This window comes from Pan troglodytes, chromosome 11, assembly GCF_028858775.2.
Source record: "Pan troglodytes isolate AG18354 chromosome 11, NHGRI_mPanTro3-v2.0_pri, whole genome shotgun sequence".
Lineage (NCBI taxonomy): Eukaryota > Metazoa > Chordata > Mammalia > Primates > Hominidae > Pan > Pan troglodytes.
This window is the reverse complement of record NC_072409.2, coordinates 17,352,275-17,374,731: the sequence shown is the minus strand read 5'-3', so window position 1 is coordinate 17,374,731 and position 22,457 is coordinate 17,352,275. Positions and strand designations below refer to the sequence as shown.

General features: G+C 42.0%; 2 protein-coding genes across 28 annotated transcripts in view; one reads left to right on the top strand and one right to left on the bottom strand.

Annotated features, from left to right (window-relative positions):
* C5 (complement C5) overlaps nucleotides 1–8,569 on the bottom strand; it is a 123,036-nt gene extending 114,467 nt beyond the window's left edge. For 2 of the 6 annotated variants that reach the window (XM_063788375.1, XM_063788377.1), the window contains exon 1: nucleotides 8,431–8,569. Coding sequence is in view for 2 of the 6 variants with exons in the window: in XM_016961570.4 (XP_016817059.2) it covers nucleotides 8,431–8,513 (83 nt within the window). In the remaining 4 variants the exon portion in view is untranslated. Of the gene's footprint in view, nucleotides 1–845; nucleotides 1,269–8,430 lie in introns of those variants that run through there. The other 4 variants (XM_016961570.4, XM_024345860.3, XM_063788378.1 and 1 more) reach the window with 3 other exon arrangements.
* Nucleotides 8,518–22,457, top strand: part of CNTRL (centriolin) — a 102,686-nt gene continuing 88,746 nt past the window's right edge. For 10 of the 22 annotated variants that reach the window (XR_010148875.1, XR_010148873.1, XR_010148874.1 and 7 more), the window contains exons 1-2: nucleotides 8,611–8,744; nucleotides 21,971–22,218. Coding sequence is in view for 12 of the 22 variants with exons in the window: in XM_024345856.3 (XP_024201624.2) it covers nucleotides 22,002–22,218 (217 nt within the window). In the remaining 10 variants the exon portion in view is untranslated. Of the gene's footprint in view, nucleotides 8,745–13,979; nucleotides 14,153–21,970; nucleotides 22,219–22,457 lie in introns of all 22 variants that reach the window. The other 12 variants (XM_063788371.1, XM_063788367.1, XM_054659023.2 and 9 more) reach the window with 3 other exon arrangements.

Genomic DNA, 22,457 nt, shown 5'->3' with positions numbered 1-22,457 from the left:
GAGCGAGACTCCATCTTAAAAAAAAAAAAAAAAAAAAAGGTATACATCACCACTAAATGATATAGAAAGACTGAAAATTAAAAAAAAGAAAACCATATGTCAGGCAAGTACTGACAAAATTCAAGCTAGTAGAGAACTAATAACTTTAGGTAAACAGAACTCACAACTTTAAGTGAGCAAAGAGAAATATTTAATGTGGAGAATAATTATTATTTACTAAAAAGTTGCAACAGTCATAGCCTTCATGCACTTAAGAACATAGCTTTGGGCCAGTTGTGGTGGGTCACGCCTGTAATCCCAGCACTTTGGGAGGCTGAGGTGGACAGATCACCTGAGGTCGGGAGTTCGAGATCAGCCTGGCCAACATGATGAAACCCCATCTCTACTAAAAATACAAAAAAAAAATTAGCCGGGCGAGGTGGTGCGTGCCTGTAATCCCAGCTACTCAGGAGGCTGAAGCAGAAGAATCGCTTAAACCTGGGAGGCGGAGGTTACAGTGCGCCCAGATTACGCTACTGCACTCACTCCAGCCTTGGGCGACAGAACAAGACTCTGTCTCAAAAAAAGAAAAAAAAAAAACAAAAACACATGATCATCTCAGCTGACACAGAAAAAGCATCTTACAAAGTTCAACATCCTTTATTAATACACAGTCTCAACAGTTTGGGTATAAAATGAAAATTCCTGGCTGGGCATGATGGCTCATGCCTGCAATCTCAATACTTTGGGAGGCTGAGGTGGGAGGATCACTTGAGGCCAGAAATTGGAGACCAGCCTGGGCAATGCTGCAAGACCCCATCTTGACAATAATTATTTTTAAATTAGCCAGGCATGGTAGCACATACCTGTAGTCCCAGTTACTCAGGAGATTGAGGCAGGAGAATCGCTTGGTCCCAGGAGGTCAGGGCTGCAGTGAGCCATAATTGCACCATTGCACTTCAGCCTGGGTGATAGAGTAAAACTCCATCTTAAAAAAAAAAAATAGGCAGGGCGCAGTGGCTCACGCCTGTAATTCCCACACTTTGAGAGGCCAAGGTGGGCGGATCATGAGGTCAAGAGATTGAGACCATCCTGATGAACATGGTGAAACCCTGTCTCTACTAAAAATACAAAAAAAATTAGCTGGGCGTGGTGGTGCGTGCCCATAGTCCCAGCTACATGGGAGGCTGAGGCAGGAGAATCACTTGAACTCGGGAGGTGGAGATTGCAGTGAGCCGAGATTGCGCCACTGCATTCGCAGCTTGGTTGGTGACAGAGTGAGGCTCCATCTAAAAAAAAAAAAAAAAAAAAAAAAAAGAGGAAAATTCCTCAACATTTGAAACATATGATATGGTTTGGCACTGTGTCCCTATGCAAATCTGATGTCAAACTGTAATCCCCACGTGTCAGGGAAGGTACCTGGTGGGAGGTGGGTGGATCATGGGGGCAGTTTCCCCATGCTGTTCTTACCATAGGGAGTAAGTTCTCATGAGAGCTGATGGTTTAATAGTGTGGCACTTCCCCTCTCCTCCTGCTGCTTCAAAAGATGTGCCTTGCTTCCCCTTTGCCTTCCACCATAATTTTAAGTTTCCTGAGGCCTCCCCAGCCATGTGAAACTGTGAGTCAATTAAACCTCTCTTCTTTATAAATTACTCAGTCTCAGTAATTACTTTATAAATTACTCAGTTCTTTATAGTAGGGTAAAAATGGACTAATACAACATAATAAAGGCTATTTATGAGAAGCCTGCAGCGCACATTATCATCAATGGAAAAAACCTAAAAACTTTTCCACTAAGATCTGGTACAGTGCAAGGATCCCAAACTTACCACTTCTAATCAACATAGATTGGAAGAACTAGCAAGTGCAATTAGATAAGAAAAAGAAATAAAAGACACCAAAAATCAGAAAGGAAGAGGTAAAATTATTTCTATTTGCAGATGACATAATTCTATATGTAGAAAACCCCAAAGATTCCACAAAAATATATTAGAAACTAGTAAATGAATTCAGTAAAGTTGCAGAGTACAAAACCAACATACAAAAATCAGTAGTGTTTCTATACACAAACAACAAATGAGCTAAAAAAGAAATCAAGAAGGCAATCTCATTTACAATAGCTATTAAAAAAACACCTAGGAATAATTTTAAGCATGGATGTAAAAGGCTGCTACAAGGAAAACTACAAAACACTGATGGAAGAAATTGAAGAGGGTACAAACAAATGGAAAGACATCTCACTTTTCATGGATCAGAAGAATCAATATTATTAAAATGACCATACTACTCAAAACAATCTACAGATTCAATGCAATGTCTATCAAAATACCAATGATTTTCTTCACAGAAATAGGAAAAAAATCTCAAAATTTTTATGGAACCACAAAGGAACCCAAACGGCCAAAGCAATCCTGAACAAAAAGAACAAAGCTAGAGGCATCACACTAACAGTCTTCAAAATATACTACAAAGCTGTAGTAACCAAAATAGCATGATATTGTCATAAAAACAGATAGCCAGACAAATGAAACAGCATAGAGGACTCAGAAATTAATCCATGGATCTACAGCCAACTGGTTTTTTGACAAAGATGTCAAGAACACTCACTGGGGAAAGAACAGTCTCTTTAATAAATGGTCCTGGGAAAACTGGATATCCATATACAGAAGAATGAAACTAGATCCCTACGTCTCCCCCTATATAAAAACCTTGTACGTGAGTTTATATATAAATCAAAATGGATCAAAGACCTAAATGTAAGACAGAAACTATAAAACTACTAGAAGAAAACATAGGGGAATTGGTTCCGGACACTGGTCTAGGAAAGATTTTATGAATAAGACCTCAAAAATGCAGGCAACAAAAACAAAAATAAACATATGGGATTATATCAAACTAAAAGGCTTCTGCACAACAAAGGAAGCAATCAACATAGTGAAGAAACAACCCAGAGAATGGGAGAAAATATTTGCAAACTATTCATATAACAGGGAATTAATATCTGGAATACACATGGAACTCAAACATCTCAACAACAAAATTGTATAAAAATGGACAAATAATCTGAATAGACACTTCTCAAAAAGAAGACATACAAATGACCAACAAATATATGAAAAAATGCTCACCATCATCAATCATCAGGGAAATGCAAATCTGCAAATCAAAACCACTATGAGGTATAATCTCACCCCAGTTAGGATGGCTATTATCAAGACAGCAAACAACAAATGCTGGGGAGGATTTGGAGAAAAAGAAACTCTTTTTTTTTTTTTTGGTCTCTGTTGCCTAGGCGGCATTGCAGTGGCATGATGATAGCTCACTGCAGCCTCAATCTCCCAGGCTCAAGCCATCCTCCCACTCAGCCTCCCAAGTAGCTAGGACTACAGACAAGTGCCATCACACCCAGCTAATGGTTTTGATTTTTAGTAGAGATGAGGTCTCACTATCTTCTCCACGCTGGTATTGAACTCCTAAGCTGAAGAGATCCTCCCACCTCAGCCTCCCAAAGTGCTGGGATTACAGGTGTGAGTCACCTTGCCCGGCCAGAAAAAGGGACTCATACACTGTTGGTGGAATGTAAACTAATATATCCACTATGTAGAACAGTATGGAAGTTCCTCAAAAAAACTACAAATAGAACTACCATATGATTCAGCAATCCTACTACTTGGCATTTATCCAAAGGAAAAGAAATCAGTATATCAAAGACACGTCTGCATCCCCATGTTTATTGCAGCACTATTCATAATAGCCAAGACATGGAATCAACCTAGGTGTCCAACAGATGAATGGATAAAGAAAATGTGGGCCAGACGTAGTGGCTCATGCCTGTAATCCCAGCACTTTGAGAGGCTGAGGCAGGTGGATCACCTGAGGTCAGGAGTTCGAGACCAGCCTGACCAACACGGAGAAACCTCATCTCTACTAAAAATACAAAATTAGCTGGGTATGTTGGCAGGCGCCTCTAATCCCAGCTACTCGGGAGGCTGAGGCAGGAGAATCGCTTGAACCTAGGAGGCAGAGGTTGCGGTGAGCTGAGATCATGCCATTGCACTGCAGCCTGGGCAATAAGAGCAAAATTCTGAAAGAAAGAAAGAAGGAAGGAAGGAAGGGTGATATATAAATATATATATATATATATATGTATATTCTGTATGTGTATATATGTGTGTGTGTGCGTATTCATATATATATACATACATACATACAATGGAATACTATTCAGCCATAAAAAAGAATGAAATACCGTAATTCACAGCAACACGGATGGAAATGGAGGACAGTATATTACGTGAATAAGCCAGGAACAGTAAGTTAAATGCTACATGTTCTCAGTCATATGTCGAAGCTGAAAAATGTTGATCTCATAGGAGTAAACAGTAGAACAGAGGATACTAAAGGTTGGGAAGGGTAGCAGGGGGAAGGGAAGGAGAGAAAGATATCTTAAAGGATACAAAATTATAGCTAGATAGGAGCAATAAGTTCTAGTGTTCTATACTTACTATAGGATGAGGATAGTTAACAATAATATATTATATAGTTTCAAATAGCTAGAAGGAGGGTATGAAATCTTCCTAAAATAAACATATGATGTTTGGGATGATGGATATGCTAATTACTCCAACCACTATACATTTATATGTATTAAAACATCACTATGTATCCCATAAATATGTACAGTTACTACATGTCATTCAAAAATAAAAATTAAGGTTGGGTATGGTGACTCACACCTACAAACCTAGCACTTTGGGGGACCAAGGCAAGCGGATACTTGAGGCCAGGAGTTGAAGACCAGCCTGATCAACATGGTGAAGCACTGTCTGTACTAAAAATACACACACACACACACACACACACACACACACACACAAATAGCTGGGTGTGGTGTCACACACCTGTAATCACAGCTACTGAGGAGGCTAAGGCACAAAAATTGTTTGAACCCTGGAGGTGGAGGTTGCAGTGAGCCATGATCGTGCTACTGCACTCCAGCCTGGGCAACAGAGTGAGACTCTGTCTCAAAAAAACAAAAACAAGAACAAAAAACAAAACACACCAACAAAAACGAACAAAAAAAATGAATAAAAATTAAAAAAAGATCAGGCTGGGCATGCTGGCTCATGCGTGTAATCCCAGCACTTTGGGAGGTTGGGGTGGGAGGATCGCTTGAGCCCAGGAGTTTAAGACCAGCCTGGGCAACACAGCAAGACCCCATCTTTACAAAAAGTTTAAAAATTAGCTAGGTGTGGTGGTGCACACCTATAGACTGAGCTATTTGGGAGGCTGAGGGAGGAGGATCACTTGAGTCTGAGAAGTCAAGGCTGCAGTGAGTTATGATTGTGTCACTGCCCTGAAACCTGGGTGACAGAGTGAGACCTTGTCTTAAAAAACAAAACAACAAAATCACACTGGCCAGTCACAGAAAGAAATGGCAATAATGAAAGTTGCCATCCCTGTCTGACAAACTAGTCTGTTTCTTCTCTAAAACAAATTCGCAAAATGATTAAACTGGGTTGCAAAAAGCTGAGGGAAGTTTAAACAGAATAGCTTTGCTATCATTTGGAAAAAAAAGGACTGAGTAAAAGCTTGGTCACCCTGACGTGGCTAATATTTGTATTGTAAATGCAACTCAGAGTACATTCTTCATATTATCAGATAAAGAAAAATAGTGTGGAACGCGAGTTGTCTGCGTTACTTTCGTATTCTCACTTCTGCTTTGGAGAAGGAAGTTCTTTTAGCATGCTAAGAGAGACAGTTAATATTCAAATTAACTGGAGAAAGGTCTCTCCTTTGAAGTCTCTAGCTTCGTTAGAGATGATGCTAGACACCAGCAGAGGTCTGTATGAGGAGGAAAAGGGGGCAACATGGGACCGGTGAGTGCCCATCCGCGGCTAACTAGATATGGACTGAGAGATTACCCAAGAGAAAAGTGTTTTGCGCCACCCTCTGGACTTTTTATGTATATTTGATGGCTATTAATTGATACTAATATGATTGATAATGAACTACATCAGCACACCACGGCTTGATAATGGATCCCACGTGAATACCATTACAGACTTTGAGGGACACAGCAATGAGGTTACGCAATAAATCTAAGTTTCTGGGTACAAGAAACCGAAACGATGGGTGTCAAAACATATGCAAATAGAACTGAAACTCAGCAACGTACACATTCCAAACTAATAAATATCACCTGAACTTCGATTAAAAATGAATGTAATCTCGGCAGGGCGCGGTGGCTCACGCCTGTAATCCCAGCACTTTGGGAGGCCGAGGCGGGCGGATCACGTGAGGTCAGGAGATTGAGACCAGCCTGACCAACATGGTGAAACTCTGTTTCTACTAAAATACAAAAATTAGCTGGCCGTGGTGGTGCGTGCCTGTAATCCCAACTCCTCGGGAGGCTGAGGCAGGAGAATCGCTTGAACCCGGGAGGCGGAGGTTGCACTGAGCCGAGATCCTGCCACTGCACTCCAGCCTGGGTGACAGAGCCAGACTCTGTTCAAAAAATTAAAAAAAAAAGAAAAGAAAAGAAAAAAAATGAATGTAATCTCCTCTTAAGTGGAGCTTTTCAAAAATTCTGCGTTTAAACTCCAAGGGCTTCCTTCTGTGTCGTGTAAATAGTTGGGGAGAGGACAGCACCATTCACTTAAATGTCAATGGGAATCACATTTAAGTAAAAGGAAAAGAAAATCAGTAAATCAAAGTAAATCAAAGACACATCTGCATCCCCATGTTTATTGCAGCTTATTCCCTGTTGGACGTCCCCTGAATTTCCTATAGAGGTGAAGCCATCTCTGCCTTAAGGAAAAATGAAGTGCCTAATACTGTTTATAATATGGTCCCTTTTCCAGATTTAGCTTCTCCACCCCAGATTTTTGCACAAGCCATACTGAACTACTTCATGTTTCCATATTCATGTTTTGTTCCAGCCACACTGAATTACTTAACATTCAGCACATTGCCAAGCTCTTTTCCCCCGCTTCCGGGGTTTGCACAAGTTGTTCCCTTTGCCAAGCAAGTTCTTCCCCACCTCCCTACTCCTTGCCTAAACTCTTCTTTTGGGCGTAGAAAGAAGTATTGCTTCTGGGTAACCTTTGTCTAATAATGAAATATCTAAGACATATTGAGAACTTACTATGGGTCCCTCACTGTTCTAAGTTCTTTCACAGGGATTCACTTTTATAATTATCAGGAAAACTGGACTTTTTTTTTTTTTTTTTGAGATGGAGTCTCGCTCTGTCGTTCAGGCTGGAGTGCAGTGGCGCGATCTCGGCTCACTGCAACCTCCGCCTCCCGGGTTCAAGCGATCCTCCTGCAGCCTCTCAAGCAGCTGGGATGACAAGCGTGCGCCACCACGCCCGGGTAATTTTTGTATTTTTAGTAGAGACGGGGTTTCACCTTGTTGGCCAGGCTGATCTTGAATTCCTGACCTCAAGTGATCCTCCCACCTTGGTCTCCCAAAGTGCTGGGATTACAGGCATGAGCCACAGGGCCCGGCCAGGATTCACTTTTATAATTATCAGGAAAACTGTAGGAAGTGTTAATAGGTAAAAGGACCTCATTTCATAGATAAGGAAACTGAGACACAGAGAGAGAGGGAGTTTCTAAAAGTGTTATACAGGTGGCCTATAAACTCTGTAGTGAAGAAAGGAAATGAAGACAGGATAGAATGATCGCGAGAAAATGGTAAGAACAAGGGACTGGAAGACGCAAGGAAGTTTAGAAATACGCTGGCATAGGGGTCTTTTGAGCAGGCACGCTGCTAAGATGATAGGATTATAGTCAAGGATGGGGAGTGATTGCACTGGGGATTTCTGGAGCGGGTGCAGCCTCTGATGGTAACACGGTCCAGGGTATCCCTTCAAAACGGGAGGCTACTGGAGTGAAAGGCGTCAATGGTGATAACACTTTAAAAAAAACTTCAGTGTTTCCCTAGCATCCAGCCCAGTATCTGCTAAATTCTTTAAAATATCTGTTGAATGCATGTCGTGAACGCCGTGCTCATGGGCAAGCCCCAGATGAAGCCTGTGCAAATGCTTCTTGCTTTAACTCCCTTGTAGCAATCAGAGGAACATCCTCTGCCTAGGATTCCCAAGTTCCCTGAACCTCACGCGACAGCTGGAGCCCAGGCTGCGTCCGCTTTGAGGTTCATCCGAGCCTGGGCAGTTCGGTCCCTGGAGGGAATTCGCTTTAGATACGACTGTCAGAGAGAAGTGTGCTGATAAGAACACTCGCTCATGGCCCGCAAGCATCAGAAGTGGGGGAGGCCGGGGAGGCGCTGCGCCGGTGCCTCAGGCCGTCCTCGGACACAGGCCCTGAGAAGCGTGTCCGTGTTTCAGAGGGTGGCGGCGGCAGCTTTGTCTCAGCGAAGGCCACAGCACTGCGGGCAGCTGCCGCATGAAACCTCGGCTCCCCCTGACTCTGCACCCGACACTTCACCTGCAACGCAATCCGAAGGCGAAGGCACCGCATCCCGTCGACCCCGCGCGGCCGGAAGCCTCGCGCCCAAGACTCCCCGGCATCCTAGCGCGCTGGCTGCAAAAGCGGCGGGAAACGCCTCCGCGTCCCTTCCAACAGTACCGGAGAGGGAGAGGGGCGTGGCTGAGACAGGGCCCGCCCACGCGCGCGCGGCCCCTCGGCAACCGGCACAACACAACAAAATGGCTGCCGCGCCGCTGGGCGCCTGAGGAAAGAGCCCGAACTTCTCCCGCTCCACCTCAGCCTGCGGGACTGCTCGGCTCGGCTTCTAGGCGGTGAGCGTCAGACCTGGCCGAGCCCGTTCCCCGGCGTCCGGCCCGAGCAGTGGGGGCCGGCGGCAAAGGCGGGAAGGCCCGGACCGGGCGTGGTGTGGGCCGGCTTGGGATGGATTCGGGGCGGGGGCGCGTGTCTGGGAATTGGGATTGGACGGGAAAGAGGGGAGGGCCCGGAACGGGCGTGGGGCGGTGGGTGAAGGAGGGAGGTTTGGATGGGAAGAGGTGGGGACGGCGGGGGCAATTGGGGATGAAGAACCAGAGTGTGGGGAGGTGTGGAAGTTAGGGTGCGGCGCCCAGAAGGTTGTGGGTCCTGCCACCTGAGCTGAGGGGAGAGCTGGGATGTGCCAGCTGTCTGTGGGGAGTGAGCGGGAGAAAGGACAGTTTGGGCGTCCTGACGGGTTGTCACGGTATCGGACGGAGTACAGTGCGTGGAGAAAGATGACAGGATATGGGGACGAAATGCTAAAAGAAGGGGAAGAACAAACACTTCCGTTATATTCGTTAAGGGACTAGAGAATTTTGAAGCCAGACAAACTTGGGTTGAAGCCTCAATTCTGCCACCTTGTGTGACTTAACCAGGTCTGTGACCCTGGATATGTGTCTGAGCCTTCCTGATCATGTTTCCTCATTTGTCCAAATAATTGCGAATCATTTTTGGGTGTTCACTATTTGTCAGATCCAGTTTTAAGCACTTTGCACGTATTAACCTCATTTAGAATTTAAAATAACTTGTATGAGGTTATCATCCCCATTTAAAAAGTGATAGCACTGAGGACCAGAGAGGTTAAGTAATTTGCCTAAGATCACACAGTAAGTGGAAAATCAGAATTTGAACTCAGGCTGTTTCGTTCCAGAATCCAAGCTTTTAACTGTTCAGGTACATTGCCATTTGTAAATGAGGTTAATAATTCTGATCCTATACAGCTAAATCTTTGAGGATTTAAATTTGGTATTGTCTAAGTGTTTAGTACAGTCCTTCAGTCAACAAATATTTATTGTTTATAGAACAACAGACAAAACCTCTGCTCTCTTGTAGCTTATAGTCTAGAAGGAGAAACAGGCAACAGCCAAGTAGTTTCACAAATAATGGTTATAAAATGCTATGAAGGAGACTGCTTGGTGCAGAGATCATGGGTAATAGGGAGATAAAATCTTCTGCATCTTGAGCTTAGATTCTAGCATGGTTCTTCCTACATAAAAGTTGCTCAATAAAATTGAATAATTAATGGAAAGAGATGGGAAGCTTGAGTTTTAGGGTATCTGAGCAGAAGAAGAGAGATGGGAGAGGGGATTCAGGCTTTTAATAGGATGGAGAAGGATACGGGGCCTAGAGTATTAGGATGGAAAGGCAAATAGGCAGGCAGTTGGGTTGGGATGAAGAAGAATGGATGGAGGTTTGAGTATTTTGTTTAGGGAGGGGAGTAATTGGAGGTCAGAGCATTGGAACGCATTAGGATGTCAGGGTATTTTCTGGGGTGAAGAGAGATGAGCAGCTTGGGAAGTCTGGATGGATAGAGAAATGTTGAGTCTGGGCACAGGAAAGAACCATAGAGAAATGGGGGAGACTATTACTGTGTTAGGGAACTGGGATAGAATTTGTGGGAAAATTGGCAATCAGAATGGGATAAAGAAGAATGGGAGGCAGAGGTGGGTGGGCAGCACAGAATGGGGGGATTGGCTTTGGAAAGAAAAATGGCTGGAGACTTTGCAGAGGAATCGGAATCAGGATATTTGAAAGGAGGAGAAGATTAAGGAGTAAAAGTATTTCAGTAGGTCAGAGGGTATGGGATGAAGTAGACTTGGAAAGTACTGAAATCCAATTAAAGGGCGAAGGAGAGGGATATGGGGGTTAATAAATGGGGATGGGTATTTGCATATTAGGGAGTCTGTAGAGAGACAGAAGGAGGTCTGCCTTATTTGGAGATCAGAGAAGATGGGAAGTTAGGAAGGTTAGGAAAGGCTGGATGGAGGTGGAGTTTGCAGTCTGTACTAAGCTGTGATGGACTGAATTGTTAGATCAGAGCAAGTATCTGGGTTTATAGGTGGCAGGATGGGTAGTGTTTTGTTGCCTGGACATAGGATTCTGATTATCATGTCATTCCAATGGCTTTCTCTTGCTCTGCAGACAGCCTTTAAAATACAACTGCAGCTCTGAACTTTATTTGCTTTTTTTTCCTCTTTATCCTGCTCCTTTACTCGCCCTAGCCTACTTCTCAGTTGTCTTCATTTTTCCATTGCTTGCTTGGTCTTTGTTCATGTGATTGCAAACAACATCCTAGATCAAACTACATCCTCATCTCTCCCTTAAAATTATAATTCAGCATTTACCACCTCCAGGCAGTAGCCTAAGAAATAATGCCAGCCATTCTCAAACACTGTAAACCCCTAAGCCCACTTCACTGAGTTAGCTATTCTCTGAGACTGATTACGTCTATCTTGTTTCAGTGTCCAAGCTTTACAGAAGCCGTGGCAACCAAGGGTTTAAGTCTATGAATGAGTAAGCCTGACTTTTACTAATCAGGAGAGGTAATAAAGGACCTCATGATAGTCTGGTGAGACCTAAAGGGTCTTGATCATTAGGATGTAAAAACTACAGGCTGGGCACAGTGGCTCACACCTGTAATCCCAGCACTTTGGGAGGCCGAGGCAGGAGGATCACTTGAGCCCAGGAGTTCAAGACCAACCTGGGAACTATAGTGAGACCCCCATCTCTACAAAAAATAAAAAATTAGCCAAGCATGGTTATATGCACCTGTAGTCCCAGCTACTCAGGAGGCTGAGGTAGGAGGATCACTTGAGCCCAGGAGGGCAAGGTTGCTGTGAGCCATGAGCATGCCACTACACTCCAGCCTGGGTGACAGAGAAAGACCTTGCCTCAGGGGGGAAAAAAATGCCAACTACGTACTATACATACTATAATAAATGTCATCTTTTAATCCATTTAATTAGGAATAAGATTTTACCTAAGCACATGCCTCTTAGCTTTTCTCAAATTTTAGAGTATTATCCTATTTAGAAGGAGAATGCCAGTGCAGCTTAGCAGCATCAATAGTATTACTGAGGGCTGGGCGTGGTGGCTGTAATCCCAGCACTTTGGGAGGCCGAGGTGGGTGGATCACCTGAGGTCAGAAGTTTGAGACCAGCCTGGCCAGCATGGCAAAACCTCATCTCTACTAAAAATAAAAAAAATTAGCCGGGCGTGGTGCTGTACGCCTGTAATCCCAGTTACTCAGTAGGTTGGGGCGGGAGAATCACTTGAACCTGGGAGGCGGAGGTTATAGTGAGCCGAGATCACACCACCGCACTCCAGCCTGGGCAACAGAGCAGGACTCTGTCTCAAAAAAAGAAAAAAATAGTATTACTGAGACTACAGATTAAACTCAATTTCTCCCACTATACGCTCACAACATGATTCCGTAGGATTTTCCCCCACACATTAAGCAAGCAGTTAGTTCTGCAGTGGTGGGCACCACAGGACTGTCCTCTAGTTCAGTTCAATTCTGACACTGTCTACCTGGAGACAGCGTCACATCCCTAAGGTTGAAGGCTGGCTTACAAGACTGCCCCCAAGTTCTGATGCCAACTGCAAGCCTCAGTTTTACCTGTGCTTCTGACTGACCAGCTATAAATCAGAGTTCCCACAACTCCCTCCTTGGGTTTGATTAATTTGCTAGGGCAGCTCACAGAATTCAGGGAGCACTTACTTACATTTACTGGTTTATTATAAAAGATATTACAAAGGATATAGGTGAAAAGATGCATAGCGTAAGGCAGGTGGGAAGGGGCGTAGAGCTTCCACACCCTCTCTGGGTGGATTCCCCTCCAGGACCCTCCCTGTGTCCAGCTTTCTGGAGGCTCCCCAAACCTAGTCTTTTAACTTTTTATGGAGGCTTCATTATGTAGGCCTGATTGATTACATCATTGGCCATTGGTGATCAACTCAACCTTTAGCCCCTCTCCCCTCCCTCTTTCTAGTGACCAGCCACGATCCTGAAGCTGCCTAGAGGTGGCTAGCCATCAGTCAACTCATTAGTATACAAAAAGACACTTACGATAGCAAAAGGGACTAAGACTAAGTATGTATTTCATAATATTAAAATTACTAAAAGACTTTTTTCCATGGCAAAATTGTGTTATAAGGCACAAAAATTGTTTACCACGCTTGAAATTTAGACCAAAAGCCTTGTGGAAATGGCATAAATAGCAGTTATGTAACTTGGGGGAGTTTTTCTGATCCATATGTATAGTTTAATATGAGAAAATGAAGGAAAAAGTACAGATACATTTAAGTTCACGGTTTGAAGTACAGGTTGAAGGCCAGGTGTGGTAGCTCATGCCTGTAATCCTAACACTTTGGGAGGTAGAGGTGGGAGGATTACTTGAGCTCAGGAGTTCGAGATCAGCCTGGACAACATAGTGAAATGCTGCCTCCAAAAAAATAAAAATAAAGTACAGGTTGATTATCTCTTATCCAAAATGCTTGCTATCAAAAGTGTCTTGGATTTTGGATTTTTTCGGATTTTGGAATATTTGCTTTATACTTGTTTATATTTTTTACATTTATATTTAAATATTTCAGATTTTCAGATTTGGAGTGCTTAACCTGTAGTGAATGAGGCTATTGGAATGGGGCATTTGGCTATATTGTAATGTATGTGAAATAATAATCAACTTTTTAAAAACAAAAAAAGACGGGGTTTTTATTCCTTTCAAACTACTCACCTTGAGAGACCGGATCATGATATCAGAGATCCTTTCTTTGTATAAAATTTTCTGGGTTTCCTTCAGGATTTTTTTTGTTTTGTTTTTTTGAGATGAAGTCTCACTCTGTTGCCCAGGGTGGAGCGCAGGGGCACGATCTTGGCTCACCGCAACCTCCACCTCCCCAGTTCAAGTGATTTTTGTTCCTCAACCTCCCAAGTAGCTGGGATTACAGGCACCTGCCGCCTATGGCATCATGCTAGGCCATAGAGAACAAAGGAAACATAATCTAGACTCCAGGAAACTCAGATAGCTATATGACATGGTCATTAAAAACATGGGTTTTGAATTAAATCACATTTCAAGTTTTGGCTAAACCAATTAGTTAAGGAATTTTGGACAAATTATTTAAGATCTTCATCTGTAAAATGGGAAATAACACTTATCTCATGGAGTTGTTGTATTCAATTCTTTCAATATGATGATACACATAAAGAGCTTATCACAACATATATTTGTCTGTCTGTTTTTTAGAGACAGGGGCTCCCTGTGTTTCCCAGGCTGCAGTGCAGTGGCCAGTCACAAGGTTGATCATAGCACATTGTAGCCTGGAGCTCCTGGGATCAAGCGATCCTCCTGCCTCATCCTCTGGAGTAACTGGGACTACAAGTATACATACCGTGCCTGACGAAATATCACAATATTTGGTGTGTGGTAAGCCCTCAGTAAATGTTAGCCACTAGTATGATATTCTTTAGAATTAACTTCAATCATCATCTTTTCATTAAATTTTTGGAAGTAGACAAAATTCATATAGAGTCAAGTTTACTGAGTAAGGTTAGTGATCAAACTGGGAAAATAAAAACAAAGTGTACCTGAAGCGATGGACCCGATTTTCTTGTGAGACCTAAGAATTAGTTTGAAAGCAGAATCCAAAGAGGAATTCCAAAAATTGAATATATTAATAGATTATATTAGTGTAATCTCTCCTTTATATACTGTATAAGTTCTGTAGGGGAGGAAAGGGAGTAATTCCTTTCTGGCTCGTCATAAAGGTCATGGCCAACAACCCTGTAACAAAGACAGGTTGACAAGAGAAAAGCATAGCAAATTTATTTGATCAAAGCTTTATGTGTCATGGGAGCCTTCAGAATGAAGACCCAAAAAATGCAGAAAAAATTATCCGTTTTTATGCTTAGGATTAATGAAGTGTGGACAGCTGTATAGAAATAGGATTGGACAAAATGGGTATGATCTAACGCTAATAGACTGAGTGAGGAAACTCAGCAACACCTACCTCTCCAGATTTCTCTTGGCCTGTCTGTGCAGCATTCCTTCCTCCTGGGTATTGGGTAGGACCCCTATGGAATGAGAGTCTTAATTTCTTTATGGCCAGCTGTTAGAAAGCTGGGAGTTTGCAGGAAGTTTCTGTATAATCACAGCTTATATGTACCCATATGCTTGTGAAGTTATATTATCTTTTAATAGAGATATGAAAAACTCAAAATGTTCTTCCTACTGCCGTACCACACAGTACAATACTTGTGACATCAGACATGTAAGGGTTGTTGCCCCATACACCAGATACTTCTTCAGTGGACACCAGCTGCATGTCCTCTTATTCAGTTCAATTCTGACACTGTCTGCCTGAAGATAGCATCAGATCCCACAGGTTAAGGACTCAGTCCCACAAGAGTGCCACCAACTTCAGATGCCCATTACAAGTAGTAGATTGCCACCTATACTTCTGACCACCAAGCTATAAATTGGGACTCCCACTGCCCCCTCCTTGGGTTCAATTAATTTGCTTGAGTGGCTCACAGAACTCAGAGAAATACTACTTACATTTTCCCATTTATTATAAAGGATATTACAAAATAAACAGCCAGAGGAAGAGTTGCATAGGGCAAGGTACGTGGAAAGGGGTATGAAGTTTTCATGCTCTCGCCAGCATGCCATCTTCCAGACACCTCCACATGTTCAGCTAATTGGAAGTTCTCTGGACCCTGTCCTTTTGGGGTTTTATGGAGGCTTACTTATGTAGGCGTGATTACTCACATCATTGGCTACTGGTTATCAAATCAATTTTAGCTGCTCTCCCCTCCTTAGAGGTTATGGGGTTGGGCTTAAAGTCCCAACCCTCTAAACATGCCTTAGTCTTTCTGGTGACTGGCCCCCATCCCAAAGCTGTCTGGGTGTCACCAGTCATCTTATTAGTATACGAAAGACACTCTTACCATTGTGGAGAACCCAAAGGTTTTAAGAGCTATGTGATAGGAAACAGGAGGAACATCAAATATATAGGTTAAAAGAGAAATTATCAACACATTAAATTTAACAGTTTAATTGAACAAAGAATAGTTCACAAATTGGGCAGCCCTCAGAACCAGAAGAGATTCAGAGAGATCCATTCTGCAATGTAGGCAGGCAGCATTTATGGATAGAAAAGGGAAGTGAGGTACAGAAATAGCTTGATTGGTTACAGCTCTGTGTTTACCTTATTTGAACATGGTACGATCACTTGACTGCCTGTGATTGAAGCTCAGCTGCTGTGATTGGCTGAGACTCAGCTATTACAAAAACATACTCCTAAGTTAGGCTTTCAGTTAGTTTACCTTCTAAGTTAGGTTGCAGTTCATTATGTAGAGACTTAAAGTACAGAGGCACTTTCAGGCAAAATTTAGTTTAATTTAACATACAGTCATGTGTCCCTTAATGACAGAATTTGCTCTGTAAGATGCGTTGTTAGACAATTTCATCATTGTGCAAACATCATAGAATGTACTTACACAAACCTAGATGGTATAGGATAGCCTGTTGCTCCTAGACTACAAACCTGTACAGCATGTTACTGTACTGAATACTTTAGGCAGTTGTAGCACCATGGTAAATATTTGTGCATCTAAACATAGAAAAGGGGCTGGGTGCGGTGGCTCACACTTGTAATCCCAGCACTTTGGGAGGCCAAGGCACGTGGATCACAAGGTCAGGAGTTCGAGACCAGCCTGGCCAATATGGTGAAACCCTGTCTCTACTAAAAATACCAAAATTAGCCAGGCGTGGTGGCACGTGCCTGTAGTCCCAGCTACTCAGGAGGCTGAGGCAGGAGAATCGCTTGAACCCAGGAGGTGGAGGTTTCAGTGAGCCGAGATCGTGCCACTGCACACCAGCCTGGGCGACAGAGGGAGACTCCCTCTCAAAAAAAAAAAAAAAAAAAAGAAAAGGTACAATAAAAATATGGTATAAAATGTAAAAAAAGTATACCTGTATAGAGCACTTACCAGATGAATGGAGCTTGCAGGACTGGAAGTTTCTTTCCCAGTTAGTCGGTGAGTGAATGTGAAGGTGTAGGACATTACGGTACACTATGGTAGACTTTATAAACACTGTACACTTAGGCTACACTAAATTTATTAAACATTTTTTCTCTCTTCAATAGTAAATTAGCCTTAGCTTGCTGTAATGTTTTTACTTTATAAACTTTAAACTTTTTAAAAACTTTTTGACTGTTGTAATAAAACTTAGCTTAAAACAAACACATTGTACAGTTGTACAAAATTAATTTCTTTATAACCTTATTCTATAAGCTTTTTTCTATTTTAAAAACTTTTTTACTTTTTAAATGTTTTCTTAAAAACTGAGACACAAACACACACATTAGCCTAGGCCTGTAAGGGTCAGGATCATCAGTATGACTGCCTTTCATATCTTGTTCCACTGGAAGGTCTTCAGGGGCAATAACATGCATGGAGCTGTCATTTCTTATGATAACAGTGTTATGTTCTGGAATACCTCTTGAAGGACCTACCTGCCTGAGTCTGTTTTATAGTTAACTATTTTTTAAAAAATAAATAGAAGGAGTACACTCTAACAATAAAAAGTATGGTATAGTAAATACATAAGCCAGTAACACGGACATTTATTACCAAGTACTATGTACTCTACATAATTGTATGTGCCAGGCTTGTGTACACCTTGTAGCACAGTAGGTTTGTTTACACCAACATCACTACAAACATGTGAGTAATGTGTAGCACTATGACATTATGACATATATGATGTTACTAAGTTATAGGAATTTTTCAGCTTTATTGTAATCTTATGGGACCACTGTCATGTATGTGGTCCGTTGTTGACCAAAACATTGTTATGTGATGCGTGACTGTATGTATTTCACAATATCACATATACGAAGATGTTTGTCATTCCACTATCCCTTTCTAATATCAATTTATATAGCATTAAGACTTGAGCTACTCTAAATCCTTGGATTAAAAACTACTTTAACCTAATATCTTATTTCATTAAATTTTTTTTCTAAAAAATAATTTCCATTTTCACATTTTCAGCAGTGACTATAGGGGAAATTAAGGTACTAAGCAAAGATAGCATCATTATTAATGTAGCCTTGCTCGAGATCTATACATCTTATAATATTTTTTGTCCAAAAGTTTGTAAAGTTTATAATTTTTGTACTGTTTTTAGACTAAATGTACTTATAAGAACAACTGTGTATCATGAAAATCATTTTTGCATACACCTAACCTTGCAAATGTAGGACTCTTGATGTTGAGGACTAGTATTGCTCATGCAGACATTTTTTGTTGAGATACTAACTAGTACATTTTACATTTTATGTTATTTATGATTAACTCATTCAATAAATGTTAATTATTTACCATTTGCTAGGCTCTGTTCGAGGCCTACAGTGTGCTATATGCTGTACGCACACTGTAGGCACAGCACACTATATGCCTAGGATAGAAGAGGATGTCATTTTTTTTTTTTTTTGTGAGATGGAGTCTCGCTTTGTCACCCAGGCTGGCGTGCAGTGGCGCGATCTTGGCTCACTGCAAACTCCGCCTCCCAGGTTCAAGCTATTCTTCTGCCTCGACCTCCTGAGCAGCTGGGATTCCTGGCGCTTGCCACCACGCCTAGCTAATGTTTTGTATTTTTAGTAGAGACGGGGTTTCACCATGTTAGCCAGGATGGTCTCGATCTCCTGACCTCGTGATCTGCCCGCCTCAGCCTCTCAAAGTGCTGGGATTACAGGCATGAGCCACTATGCCCGGCTGAGGATGTAATTTTTAAGGACTAATCAAGTCACAGTGCTAAACCATTCTGAGCCTTAATGGTCATGAACTTTACCTTTCTTTCATATAGGAAAAGAAATATTTTTATATGAAAACATTTAAAGGAATTTGACCAAGGTCTCTTTCATTAACAAATGCTTTAGTTCCTTCTGGAAGATCTATACTTCAATAAAATTGATTTTGTAAATAAGAATAGTAGACACTGAAGTTTGAAGTGATCAGATGTTTTTCATATAGCATGAGACAAATATGAATGGATTTCAGAAACGATATTTAACAAAAAAGGCAGATTTAAAAGATATTTTATGGTTTCATTTCTCTAAAGTTCAAAAATAGTTCAAAAATCTCTGGTGTTGGAAGTCAGGATGGTGATTCCCCATGTGTGGGAGTTAGTGACTGGAAGGGGGCATGAGACGACTTCTGGGATTCTGGAAATATTCTGTTTCTTTACCTGGATGCTGATTACATAGCTTGTGTTCACTGCATAGAAATTCATGAAGCTATATACACTTATGATTTATGTACTTTATGTATGATACATTGCAATAAAAAATATGCATACAGAGAGAGAGAGAGCACATGCATGAAAGAGCACACTGTTGAAAGTATGGTTTTTAAACAGGGTGAATTCTAGTTATAAGATGTTAGATGTATTTATGACCTAGACACCATGGAGCTGCTGGGAATTCAGAGATTACTCCTCCACTTGTGGTTGTTACATTCTGAGCAAGCAAAAGATATATAGTAGGTATATTCAGTGTAATAAACAGGGAGGATTCATTCTGTAGGAAGAAAGTAGATTTCTGGAAAGTCTTCACAAGAAAAGTAACAGTTTAATTGGTTGAGAGAAATAAGAGGATGTTTAATTCCCTTTAACGAATTCCCTTTAAGGAAAGGGAATTTCATGAGCAAAAACTCATGATGTGTTCAGGCAATGACAAAAAGATGACTAGAGCAATGGTATGTGGTGGGGAGGCCAGAAAGTTTGGGCCAGACTGTGATGAGTCCTGTTTGTAGTGCATGGTGCCAAAATGTTTAGACTCATAGGCATTGGGAACCATTACATTTCTTTTGTTTTTATTATATAAGTGGGTCAAAGGTAGAGGATGGATTGAGGATAAAGGAGAACTGGAAGGAAGGTGGTTCCGAGACTATCTTAATAGTCTAAGCAAGAGAGGATAAAAGTTGAATCTAGGGCAGTAGCTGTGACGATGGATAGAGACGAATTTCAAAATATTTTGGAGATAGAATCAATATTGTTGGACGATGGAGAGGGATGACTGGAAGATAACTCTATTCATTCATTTATTCAACAAATATGTATTGAGTTCCTGCTAGGTACCAGGCACTATGCTAGACTCGGGAGACAGTGTAAACAAAACAGACAGGCTCTCGTGGAGCATACAGTTCAGAATGGAGACAAATGTTAAGCAAAATGACATAAATGTGTAATTTCAAACTGATTATGTGAGGAAAAAATACAAATTCATTGAGAGTATAGAACCGGGGACTTCACTTCATCTGCCCTGCACTGGAGGCTTTCCTGAAGAAGCAACAGTTGAGCTGATCTCTGAAGGAAGACTACAAATTAACATGGTAAAAAGAATGAGATCAAGCATTATTATTACTGTGAGGAGGCCAGTGTGACTGGAGCCCACAATTGAGGGAACGAATGACAGAGGTGAATCCAGAGCGATAGGGACAGATCATGGGGGACCACCTTGTAGGTCATGGTAAAGATTTCCTTCATTACAGACTGCTGGATTTACTTTTTTTTTTTTTTTTTTTTTTTCCTGAGATGGAGTCTCGCTCTGTTTCCCAGGCTGGAGTGCAGTGGCGCGATCTAGGCTCACTGCAGCTTCTGCCTCCTGGGTTCAAGAGATTCTGTTGCCTCAGCCTCCTCCCCTCGACCCCAAGTAGCTGGGATTACAGGTGCATGCCACCACACCTAGCTAATTTTTGTATTTCTAGTAGAGACGGGGTTTTGCCATGTTGGCCAGGCTGGTCTCGAACTCCTGACCTCAGATGATCCACCTGACTCGGCCTCCCAAAGTGCAGGGATTATAGGCATGAGCCACCGCTCCTGGACTGGATTTACTTTTTAAATAGATCACTCTGGCTATCTGACTGCAATGTAATGATGGAAGAGTAAGGCAAGAGAGCTTGTAGACAAATCAGTTAGAAGCTGTTATAGTAGTTTGATGAGGGCTTGGATTAGAGTGCGTGAGAGTGAAAATGGAAAGAAGCAGACTTAATTTGAGAGGTTATTTGGGAGTAAGAATTAACAGGATTTAGCGATTGACTGAGTATGGGACAAGGGAAGAGGGAGGTGTCAGGAATGACTCCCAGGTTTTTGGCTTATTCCAGCGAGCAGTGTTCAGTATTTAGGGAACACTGGAAGACGAAAAAGAGAGTGAGAGGAGGAACGGGGTAAATAAATTCAATCTGGACTGAGTGTAGGATGCCAATGAGATACCACGTAGGCAATTGGAAATAGGAGTCTGGAGCTCAGAGAAAGATTGGATTGAGGTTATAAATATTGGCTGGGCATGATGGCTCACACCCATATGTAATCCCAGCACTTTGGGAGGCCAAGGCACGTGGATCACCTGAGGTCAGGAGTTCGAGATCAGCCTGGCCAACATGGCGAAACCCCATCTCTACTAAAAGTACAAAAATTAGCCGGGCGTGGTGGCAGGCGCCAGGAATCCCAGCTGCTCAGGAGGTCGAGGCAGAAGAATAGCTTGAACCTAGGAGGCAGAGGTTGCAGTGAGCCGAGATCGCACCATTGCACTCCAGCCTGGGCGACAAGAGCGAGATTCCATCTCAAAAAAAATAAAACATTAAATAGAGTAAACATATGGCATTGGGAACCATGGGTGTGCATTAATTTGTCCAAGATAAGATTAGACAGAAACTAGAAGGGACCAATGAGGAGTTCTGATGTTTAAATTACACTGCAAGGAGGAACAAAAGCCAGCAAAGGAGTCCATGGAGTGGCCAGGGAGGCAGGAGGATACCAGAAGAATGCGGTGTCCCAGAAACCAAAGGAAGAAACTTTGAGGAAGGAGAGAGTACTCATCAGTATTAAATACTGCTGGTTGCCAAATATTCCAGCCTCCTGCATTCTAGGACCCCGTTATGTGGGTAAAAGGGGCCTTGGGACTAGTTTGGTTCAATAAACAGAACAGGAATGACAACACTTCCAGCTGGAGCATGTGTCAATTCTATCCCCTCTGGAGATCCCTTTTCTCTCTGGCAAGGTCATCAGTGATGTTTGATACAGTGTCTGCTCCATCAGCTTGGAGTAGTATGGGTCCTAGCATTTATGGCCTCTGAGTTTATAACTTTATAGACCTGAAGGTTCTAGAAATAATAGTTTTGATAACTCTTAAAAATTAATCTTGTTGAATATACTGAAAACTCTTACAGGTTTTGATGAACACCTGGCTTTATTCTTGCAATGAAGAAAGGTTCTCAACAAAAAATATTCTCCAAAGCAAAGATACCATCATCATCTCACTCTCCTATCCCATCATCTATGTCCAATATGAGATCTAGGTCACTTTCACCTTTGATTGGATCAGAGACTCTACCTTTTCATTCTGGAGGACAGTGGTGTGAGCAAGTTGAGATTGCAGATGAAAACAATATGCTTTTGGACTATCAAGACCATAAAGGTATCACTTTTTAATCTAAGAATTGGTCTGACCACATACTTCAAGTAGAGATGGAAAATTTTCGGCTTGCATTTTTGGTCCAACTGTAACATTCTGGTACTAATTTGATCTATTGTTTTTATTAACAGAAATTAAGGACTGTAAGGACAGTTGGAGGATTGAGGTTTCTGGGTGAGGGTAAAGATGTCAGTGGATTCAAAGAGGGAGTTTTCAGAAAGAGGAAGCTTTGTTTCCTGTGG